Raw genomic sequence first — 10,705 nt, 5'->3', positions numbered from 1 at the left:
CCCAGATGGAAGGAAAGGTGGGTCAAGCGGGCCCAGGGGGCGTGGGACAAGCCGGCAGCCTCTCCTTGAGGCGCTGACATGCATGGGCACCTCCTGGCCTCGCCCCCGCTGCTCCCATACTCCAGATTCCAATTCCCAGGAGAACACCACGCTGGGCGTAGCCACCCAGCGACCACAGGAACAAGCCACTGGACACAACGTGGGTGAATCTCAGGGACATTCCGGGGCAGTGAAAGAAGCCAGCCCGAAAGAGTGCACACCGCATGAGTCCATTTATACAGGCAAAGTCAAGTGTGTGGCAGAAACCAGAACAGTGGCTGCCTCTGCTGGGGACTCGAGGGCTGTCCTGGAGTCACGGGGACGCAGGGGTGGTCACACACAGCACATGTCAAAACTCATCAAACTGTACATTATAAATCTGTGCATTTTGTTGTAGGCGACACCATTATGTCATGATGAAAAATAAAACGGAATAAAAGCTGTTCTTTTGCTGGCAACAGATAAACAAAAGAATTAATCAGTCAAGCAATTAATCAAGCAGTCCCTCCAGGGAGAGAGAATTGGCCCGGGTAGCTCACACACTCCCATGTTCCTTGGCCAGTGTAGGGGGGGACCCTGCTGGGCAGTTCCCCCAGGCCTCTTCAACAAAGGAAGGTTATTTCCCGAAGGCCAAGGAATGCTGAGAGGGCTAGCATCAGCCTTGCGCTGGGGACACTGGTAGAGATCGTCCGGTTCTATGTACTTCAGGTTTGAAACTATGTAACCAAATAGAAAAGAATGTTAGTTTCATTTGTTTAGTTACCAAGGAAGACTGTTTGGGGCAAGAGCAGGGGAATCAGACATGCCTGTGGGCTGGTAAATCGTGAAACTTATCATCTACAGGGTCCTTTTAGTGATTAGAATCGGCTGAACCTGGGGTTCTCTAACCTCTTGCCCCCTATGGACGCGTGACTCAAGCAGCAGAGTCTGCTCTTTTCTCATTCTGGACTCCTGAGCACCTCGGGGAGGGGCCGGGGGCCAGGATGGAAAGTGGCTGGACATCGGCGATTGTGCTCGTGGGGACTCTTCTCCGAAGTTGCTGCCTCAGAGAAAAGAAGTACCGTCTCCTTGAATCAACAACTCTGACCTATCCAAAAAAAAAAAAAAAATCAGAGACAAGTGCTGATCACATGGTACATCAGCTGTTGAACCCTCTCCATGTGCTACTGGACATGTGTGCGCACACCCCTGCCTCTCTTCAGGGCATTTAAACCACAGCTGCCACCGGAGCCCCTGGTGGAAGGAGCGGGCCTTCTCCCTTTCGCTTCTCTGCCCTGGAGACCCGGGAGGCCGGCACCTACCTCTCCCCACCAGCCCATGGGGACTCTGGTGGCCAAACTGCTCCTGCCCACGCTCAGCAGCCTGGCCTTCCTCCCCACGGTCAGCGTTGCTGCCAAAAGGCAGTTCCACATGGAGGCCATGGTCTACCTCTTCACCATGTTCTTCGTGGCGGTAAGTCCGGGAGCCTGGGGATAGGACCCACCCAGGGCCCCCTCCCAGAGACGGAAGACAGGGGCTGTCTTTCCACCACTTTGCTGTATTGGGTGATGAAGAAAAGCGATGATGGGGAGATGAAAGAAAGAGCCCAGAGCCCAGGAGAGAGGGCTGTGGGCCCCCCTTCACCTTCTTGGACCTCAGTTTCCCCAGCTGTGGCAGGAAGTCACTCTGGGATTGGTGTGAGTGAGGCCAAGCCCACAGTGGGCCAGGCACAAGCCCCTCCAGGGTCCCCCTTTTCTTGCCAACCACCCAAGGCTTCTCCTGGCTCCAGCTCCCCCTCTTCACCCCCGCGCCCCGGCCCCCACTCTCCCTGGTACTCCAGGCCCAGGAGGGGGCTAGCAGGGCTCAGGGACCGTGTAGGGCCAGGGGAATCTGGTTCCAGGATTCTGCAGCTGGCCTCGGTTCAGGAGGGCCTGCTCACGTCGGCTTGTCTCTCCTTCTTGGGGCCTACGTCTCTCTCTCAGTCCTTCTTTCTCTTTCTGTTTATATGTCTGGCTGTCTGTCTCTCTCCCTCTCTCTCTCTCTGCCCCTCCCCCATCTCCCTGTGGGTCTCTTTCCCTCTGTGTTTCTCATATTGGCTCGCTCTGTGTCTGGTTCTCTGGAGCCATATCCCCACAGAATTTACTCTCTTTCTAAATTTCTTGGTGTCCCTCCCTAGCTTTGTTTGCCCTCATGTGTCTCTCTGGCCCTATCCATCCATCCTCTAGCTTCTGTCTGTCTGTCTGTCTGTCTACCTATCTATGTACTATCTCTCTAATCAGTCATCTATAGATATATCTAATCAATCACCTCTCTACCTGCCTGATCAACCATCCATCCATCCACCCACCCATCCATCCATCATCTCTCTACATCTTAGTGCCTTCCTGCCTCCCTGTCTGTGAGCCTCTGAGGCTCCTTCCACCCACCCTCACCGCTGGACCCCCAGAGGGGCCCCCCTCTCTTTTCCCCCGTCATCTTCCATCAGACCCAGCCTTGATTTAAACCCAACTCCCTGATGCAGCATGCTCGGGGGAGGTGAGGGTTCCCGGACTCTGTGTGGCAGTGCCAGCCCTGCGTGGCCCCCCCAACCCCGGGCAGCCCCCCTCCCCAGGCGGCAGGGCCTCCTGGCTCATTCAAGGAATCCTGTCGAAAGCCATTTCATTTGCTCCTCGCGGGACCCCAGCTTGGGTGAGGGCGAGGAGGTCTGCCCGGCAGATGAGAAACCAGAGCCAGGCAGACAGGGCGCTTCTCTGTGGGTACAAGGGCCCAGGGCCGGGGAGAGGAGCCGGGGTCTTGTCCTCCAGGCCTATGTTCGACCCCACCCCCGAAACCACAGTCACCGCCAGGCCACCCCTCCCCACCGGGGCTGAGCTGACCCCACAGCTGCCTCTGCGGCTGGCCTCAGAGGCCCACCCAGCCCTGCCCCGCCCAGCCAGAGTGGCAGGGACAGCTGCGTCTGGTGACAAGTGTCCCCGGTCTAAAGACACACTCAGGCCCCTTCTCCCAGAGCCCCCAGCGGCACCATCGCCACCTCTGCCTCCTGTGTGGAGTCTTCTGTGTTCCCACCGGGACCGTCCTGTGACAGCTGCTGGACCCGGGCTGTGTGTTGTGTCACGTGGAGTCCCCTGGCCCACCTCACGGAACAGGGGCTCTCGTCCCCATTTGACAGGAGCCCTCCACCCCAGCCCTAGGGGCAGTCAGCCGCTTGTCGGAGCTCACGGCCGGGACCTGCCAGGCCAGCCTCCGGAAGCCATGCCCTCTCCTGCCAGGCGCCCAGCCACCTGCCACCCGTGCCCCCGACCAGCACCGCGCAGAGCCAGGTCTGCTCGGTCGGAAGAGGGAGGGAGGCCTCGCAGGCACAGGGGCCGAGGGCCCACTGCTGCTTCACCCTGCTCCTTGGCAGGTGGTTCCCCCCTGAGTCTCACCCGCCCCCACCTCTCCAGCAGGGGTGAACCGAGGGCCTGGGGGGAAAGGCCCCTCCTGGGCCAGCTCTCCTTCAAACCGCTCCAAAGCCTCCCCGACACTGCGTTCATAGGCAAACGCTTGGCCGATGGTGAGCCAGCTCTAGGCTGGGACGAGGCGGGTGGCAGGGCACAGCCCGCGTCCAGAATCTCACAGTGATTAAGCCTTTAATCGTACATCGCGATCTGTGCTACATGAGAGAGACAGTGGGTTCAGAGACAGCAGGGCTCAGCTGGGGGTGGGGGAGAAGTAGTTCTGGAAGGCAGGAGGAGGGCCGGAGAAGAGAATCCATGTCACTCACAGGGCCTGGCTGCCTGCCAGAGCCATGGGGAGCAAGTGTCCTTCTCCCTCCTCTACCCTGGAGATGTGAGCACCTTGATCATGCCCCACCTGAAGCTTCTCTTTGCCGAGCTAAACAGTCATATCCACCGCCTGATTCCTTTCCTCCAACCTGTTCTTTGCCAGTGGCCCTTCGAAGGGTGCAGCATCCAAAGCTCAACACAGCTCTCCAGCGGGGTCCGACCAGACAGAGAGGAGCAGTGCCATCTCCTCCCCTGTTCTGGACACTACGTCCCTGTTAGTGCCTCCTAGGTGCACCTGAGCTTTAGTTCACGTGAAGTTGCAGCCAAGTGGAAGCTCTAAATCGACCTCAACTTGCTCGACTCACCAGATGGCCCAGGGCTCTCACCCCCCCACACCCGTAGCACCCCTGGCACCTCCAGATGTGGCTTGCTCTTCTGCACGCCTCTCCATCCAGCTGAGCTGGGCTCACCAAGAGTCGACTGTGCTGGTCTCCAAGCTTGTTTATGCCCTTGAGCTTGTCAAAGTAATTATATCATGTCATTAAATATTACTTAAAATGATGAAATGTGTAAGCGAAAGGAGACGGTTGTCCAGAAATAAGTTGACAGCTTTGAAAACACAGACATTTTGCTTTAAAACTGCTATTAAATTAGGTATCTGGCAGACAGCTATAGGAGTGTGGGGGAGGAAGGGGGGCAAAGAGGAGGCTGCATTCAGCACCTGCCCAGTGCGGGGGGGGGGCGCGGGGGTGTCTCTGCGATCTGTCCTCACTTTAGAGAAACAAACTGAGGGCTGCAGGCGGGTGATTCTCAAAGCGGGCTCCCTTCTGGCGGCATCCCGAGATCAGCCCGAGATCCTCTTAAAGAAGCAAATCTCTGACCCCCAACGCCGACCTGCTGAAGGGGCAACCCACAGGGCAGGCTCAGCACCTGAGTCTTCGCAAGCCCCCCAGGGCTTCAGATGCCCCGTGGTCAGAGGGGTAAATTGTGGGAGAGAAGGCCCCACTGGCCTGTGCAGGGCAGACTGGTACCCAAGGAAAAAGGCTCCGGTCTCAGCAGACCTGGGTGTTGAGGGATATGTAGATCACATGGGAGGGTCTTCATCATGTCGGGCTTCGTCCGCAAGACCCTATGGGGGAGCAGTCCGCTGCGCCCCCGTGTTTCAGATGGGGAAAAGAGCCATGGGGCCATTCAGTGACTTGCCCGAGGTCCCAGCTCACGGGGCCGTGGCTCGGGGCCCAGGTCTGGCCCCAGGGCTCCAGAGCCCTCCTCTCCCTGCTGACCGACCATCTGTGGGTCTCCCGGCAGCTCTACCACGCCTGCAATGGGCCCGGCCTGTCGGTTCTCTGTTTCCTGCGCCACGACATCCTGGAGTACTTCAGCGTCTACGGGACGGCCCTGAGCATGTGGGTGTCACTGATGGGTGAGTGGCCGCCCCCGGTAGCCCAGCCCTGCGCCCGGGACCCAGGTCCCCCGCCACCCACCATGCACTCAGCCAGCTGAGCCCGCTGACGGCCTCCCCACCCCCTCTCACCTCTGAGAGCCCCCTTCCTCACCCTGAGGTTCAGAGTGGTGCTCAGTCTGTGAAAAAGTAGGCGCAGCACTTAAGTGCCTTGATTCCCATTTTCCGTAACCTTTTAAAATTGCACATTTAGTAAAGGCTTGTTTTGACAGACTGAGCAGAGGCGTACAGAGGAAAAAAGGAAGCGCCCGGCCCACTCCTTTTCCCCCGGAGAACCGCCGCTCGCGGTTCAGAGTTTGCGCCCCCAAGACTGTTCCTGAGGCTCACACCCAATTTTTAGCTCAGGTTTTTATGAAGATGGGATCATTCAAAGCCACATGGCTCTGTGACTGTTTTTCACTTACTGTGGACTCGTGGCGATGTCAGGATGCACGGTCCCCATGAGACGGGGGGACTCCCTGCTACGGGCGCAGGCCTGTGAAGGACCCAGATCTTTCTCGTATCCCAGCTGTGGTCTTTGTGTCTTCGTCCTAGTGATCCCATGGGAGAGATTCCTTCCCGGACACCCGCACATTGATCTCTGTGTTAGAGCAGCTTCCTGCCAGCCTCACCCAGGCTGCTCTGTCCACGGGAAAGCAGCAGCTGGCTTGTCCTTTAAAACCAGCTGCAATTCAGACCTTGGGGGTCCCAGGCTGGGCCACGGGGTCTCCCTGGCTGAGGGGACACCACACCCGGACCCCGAAGGGAGGGCCCGTGGGGGAGCAGCGGCCAGGAGGGGCACGGGAGGCCCCTCACCTCACCCGGCTCTCTCCCTGGCAGCACTGGCTGACTTCGATGAGCCCAAGCGGTCCACTTTAGTGATGTTTGGCGTCCTGACCATCGCTGTGCGGATCTACCATGACCGCTGGGGCTACGGGGTGTACTCGGGCCCCATCGGCACAGCCGTGCTCATCATCGCGGCCAAGTGGGTGCGTACTGTGCGAGCCGACGGTCAGGGGCACCCTCCCCTGACGGTGACTCCTCCACCTTGGGGTCTCCATCTACCTCCCGCCGCGTGGGTTGGCAGGCTGGACACAGGGCCTCAGCTAACACATAGAAAATGACCGTCGGGTGCCCCAGCCATGCAAACCGGGTTTGTTTTACGTCTGTACTCACTAGCTCTGGACCTGACCCCAGTTACTTAACCTCGCTGCCTCAGTTTCCATATCTGTAAAGTGGGTGTTACAGTCCAGTACCTACCTCATAGGGTTGGTTCTCAGATTAATTGGGATAATGCAGCGTAAGGACTGGCACAGAACCTGGCTTCTAATGTGCTGAACTATTTATTCTGGTCATTATTATTATTATTGAAGAGAATGGCTGGTTTAGAGATGCAACATCAATTGGAAGTGGCCTGGGTTAATCTGGGAAGACGTCCTGGAGGGGCTGAGGCTTGAGCCTGGTTCAGATGAAGAGGGAGGCTGTGTTGTGAGGTCGACCGGAAGATGGAGCTGCTCGTGGGCATGGAAGCAGCCTGAGTCAGGCTGATGGCCCTTCGCTGGGCACCCAGGGGCCTGGCACCTCAAGGCCTTCTACACGTGGTCCCCAGGCCTCCCCGCACCCTCTGTCATAACAAGGCCCTCCTGGCTGCAAGGACTGAAATCCACTCAGACTAGCCCAAGTGAAAGAGGGATGCTCGGGCAGGGTGCACCCAGGCCTACTTGCTGGGCCCCCCAGGGCAGGGAAGGAACTGAGCCTTGCAGGGACCAGAACAAAGCCCTGGGAAGCAGGAGGACAGTTCTCAGGGGAAAGAGGTCGGGCTGGGCAGCCGGTGCAGAAGGTGCAGACTGGGGAGGGAACATAAAGTTCTGGTGGTGAGCTTTCCAAACTCGCCCCACTCCTCTCTCCGCCCAGAGAGCGGAGGATTTAGTTTGCCAGTTGGTTGGTGAAGAAACCAAGGCTCAGAGGTCAGCAATTTAACAAGAAGTCACGGCAGGACAAGCGTGAGGCCAGGTCCTGACTCCAAGCAGAAGGGAAGAAGCCTCTTTCTCACCACATCTTGGGGAAGCCAAGCTGGCCCCGTGCTGACCCAGGAGGCCCCTCGGAGAGGGGCGGAAGTGTGCTGGGGTCTGACTTGTCTGGACCAGGAAGGACCACGTTAATTAACATTCTGGAATGCGTAAACACAGAGCGCTCTCGGTGCTGATAATTCGCTCCCTCCCTGGCAGGAAGTGGGATAAAGGCTCCGAGTTGTGCCCTGGAAGGCCGATCCTCCAGCAGACCTTGGCCGGGGCTGAATCTGGGCTGGATTCTAATTAGCCAGAAGAGCGGTCACTCGCCAGTGTCCCCACGAAGCACCACGGGAACCGAGAGGGCTTCCTGGCTCCCTGCATCTGGGGCTCAAATTGTGTTTTCTAGACCATTAAATGTGGAGTTTATTTTGGCTTTTCAAGGGCAGTTGTTTCCTGGAATGAGGGCTGATTTTTCTCCCGGAGGCTTGTCCCTTCTTGAGCAACTCTCAGGGACAGGAAGTGGAGAGAGATGGGTGAAGGGGCTGCGGAGCGGGGCCCGGGTGCCACCTGGGGCAGGGTTGGCTGGAGGACAGCTTCCGGGCCTCAGCCGGCTGCCCCCAGAGTCACGCTCCCTTAGCTGCACCCACACACCACCCACGACATTGCAGGTCCTGATTCCTCATCAGCAATGGAAAATTTCAGAAAACTGAAAAAGCAGGCATCGTTTCAGAACTCATTTGGTGACAAAACCTGCCCTGACCCAGCATGAAGCTACTCATGGTCTCTGTGTGATCCGCTGGTGGTGGGGGGGGGGTGCAATTATGGGGAGCAGCCCTACCCGCCGGGGCATATCCACCATCTACGATGTGTGCAACCGTTTACCTTGCTGAAATCCAAAACATCCTGTGCGCTGAAAGGCCTTGGCCCCAAAGGTTTGGATTTTCAGGATGTGGACCCGCATTTACTTCATCTTTTTAGTGTATGTGAACCCACGTATTTAAACTCCTACTTGAGCCTTACTCTAGGTATCAGCATCTGAGGAATGGCAGGTTTCACACGCTGGTCGGGTGTGTCTAATAAATGCTACGATGAGTCTGTCAACTCTGAAAGTGACTGGAGGTCTCGCAGGGATGGCCACACTCATCTCCCACCCACCATGGCCATGCTGGCGGGCAGGTTCCACACCGCCAACCCTTTGCTGTAGATAACCACGTGTCTGGTCCCCTCGGGTTCTCCTCTGGCTGGAAAGGGTGGCCTTCTTTCACCCCAAGAGGCAGACGGGGCTGGGGGTCCTTGTGGGGTCAAAATGCCCAGGGCATCCACAGCCCATCACCCAGGTGGGGTCTCCCTTGGGTCCTGCAGCCGTTGGGCCAGATGCATCCGGGCCTCTCCCTGAGCCCCATCTCCCACCTGAGGATGCCCAGGGTGCAAGAGCCCAAGGCTGCAAACTGAGAGCGTTCCCCTGGCCCCTCTCCCCACAGCTGCAGCAGATGAAGGAGACGAGGCGCCTGTATCCTGACAAGAGCGTGTACACCCAGCAGATAGGCCCCGGCCTCTGCTTTGGGGCGCTGGCCCTCATGCTGCGCTTCTTCTTTGAGGTACCTGGCGGGGGACTGGGAAGCAGCCCACCCACAAGGGCTCCGGTCAGCAGGTCAGCACCAGCCTGCAGTGGCCGGGTGCTGAACGGGGACACGCCCCTCCTGGGGGCTCCAGCAGCACCCCACTCCGGTGCCTCCCTCCAGTCACGGTCTGGTCCTACCCTGGCAACCCTGGCATCGAAGGGTTGTGTCGGGGGGCAGTACAGAGGACTTGCATCTGATGAGGTGCACAGCCCGGAAGGGGCCTGGGCCAGGAGGCACGCCTGGAGGAGGGAGGGAGAGAGGAGACAGGGAGAAGGGATGTGCTGGGGGAGGGGGGAGGGAGGAGCCCCAGCCGCATCATGAAAGGCCCAGTGAATTGGCACAGACCTTCGGTGATCTAGGGCTTTGGTGGAGGGAAAGACCACCATGGGCTGGACAGTGAGGGGAGGCTTCTTGGAGGAGAGGACTTGGCCAGACTCCCGAGGACAAGCCAGGGGGTCGGGGAGGAGCCCCTGTTACTGGCAGGTGCCATGTCACGCCAGGCCCGCAGCCGAGGCACAGAGCCGAGGACCCAGGGGGGGACAGGGGCCGTTAGAGGGAAGATGGGCTTCAGGGCGGGGGCTGAGGCCGCAGACTGGTCCTCCTTCTCCCCTGCAGGACTGGGATTACACCTACGTCCACAGCTTCTACCACTGTGCCCTGGCCATGGCCTTCGTCCTGCTGCTGCCCAAGGTCAACAAGAAGGCTGGAAGCGCGGGGCCCCCCGCCAAGCTGCACTGCTCCACCCTCTGCTGTGCTTGTATCTAACTGTGCGTCCCCGGCTCCAGGCCCCTGCCCTGCCCCATCCCAGGCCTGGCGAGAGTCCTCCGTCCTTCCCGACCTGGAGAAACGCCCCTCCTCAGATCCTGAGAGGTCCCCAGGGCTGTGGGAAGCACCCCGCTGAGGCTTCTTGAGAATCCACTTATTAGGTTTCTACTGGGTTCTAAGCACCATGCTGGAAAGAAAAGAACTTTCTCCCTTCTCCTAGGCCAAGGTCCTGACAAGTGGGTATGTCTGCAGAGCCCTGGAGCCAGCGTCTCCCCCAGCCCCTTCCCTCTTCGCCCAGTCCCAGCCACAAAGGGGCTCTGCCGCCACCCCAGTCCCGTGTGCTCCCCACGCCACCTGTCTTCCCTTGGAAACAGGTATTCCCACTCCTGACCTCTGCCCTCAGGCTCAGTGCACCAGGGCCAGCGGGGCCACTCTGTCCCCGCCCCAGGCCTGCCTGCCCCTTGGCGGCCCTCCAGCCGGGTCCCTGAATCAAGCCATTTCCATGTACTGAATGCGCAAGCTCTTCACACTCGTCATTTCAGCTTATGCTCAGAACAAGTCGGGGACGATGGCGTCTTCAAGGCCCAGAGCCGGACCCCAGCCCCCTGCCCCTGCTCTGACACCACACCAGCCACTTTGCCCTGGAGCTACCCAAGCAAGGGGTGGGAGCGCCCTCAGGGCCTTTGAGCTCCGGCCCAGCGTGGGAAGGTGGGCCTGGGTGCCAGGACCTTGAGCGGAGGCCAGCGGGCCCCCCGGGCTGGCCTCACGGGGCAGGGCTCGCCTTCCGCCAAGGGCAGAGGTCAGCCTGCTCCCAGCCGGGGCCTGTCTGCACCGGCCCGGGCGTGCGGGCGGGAGCAGGCCTCCCAGACATCACCTCACAGGCACTAGCCTCCTGCTTGCGGAGCGATCCGGGCACATCTGTCAGGCAGGAAGTTCCCTACACCTGTCTGGGGCCTCTTCGTGTTTCCAGACGGTGCAGTTACCCACATCCGCACCCACCGCGTGGGACGGCCCAGGATTTGTCCTGAAGTCACCTCCTCCACACCTCGGGGCCCGGGAGGGAGCTGGCTCCAGCACCGAGGG

At 59.4% G+C, this 10,705-nt stretch overlaps 1 protein-coding gene across 1 annotated transcript; it reads left to right on the top strand.

Annotated features, from left to right (window-relative positions):
* Window positions 1-1,356: 1,356 nt before the first annotated feature.
* MYMK (myomaker, myoblast fusion factor) lies at window positions 1,357-9,622 on the top strand (the record flags this gene model as incomplete). Its single annotated transcript, XM_079706269.1, has 5 exons — window positions 1,357-1,491; window positions 5,091-5,205; window positions 6,064-6,212; window positions 8,717-8,833; window positions 9,473-9,622. 5 exons carry the CDS (start codon window positions 1,357-1,359, stop codon window positions 9,620-9,622), a joined length of 666 nt encoding a protein of 221 aa, XP_079562395.1.
* Window positions 9,623-10,705: the final 1,083 nt, after the last annotated feature.

This window comes from Hyperoodon ampullatus (assembly GCF_949752795.1).
Source record: "Hyperoodon ampullatus genome assembly, chromosome: 6".
NCBI classification, from domain to species: Eukaryota; Metazoa; Chordata; class Mammalia; order Artiodactyla; family Ziphiidae; genus Hyperoodon; species Hyperoodon ampullatus.
This window is presented reverse-complemented; position numbering and strand designations above follow the sequence as displayed.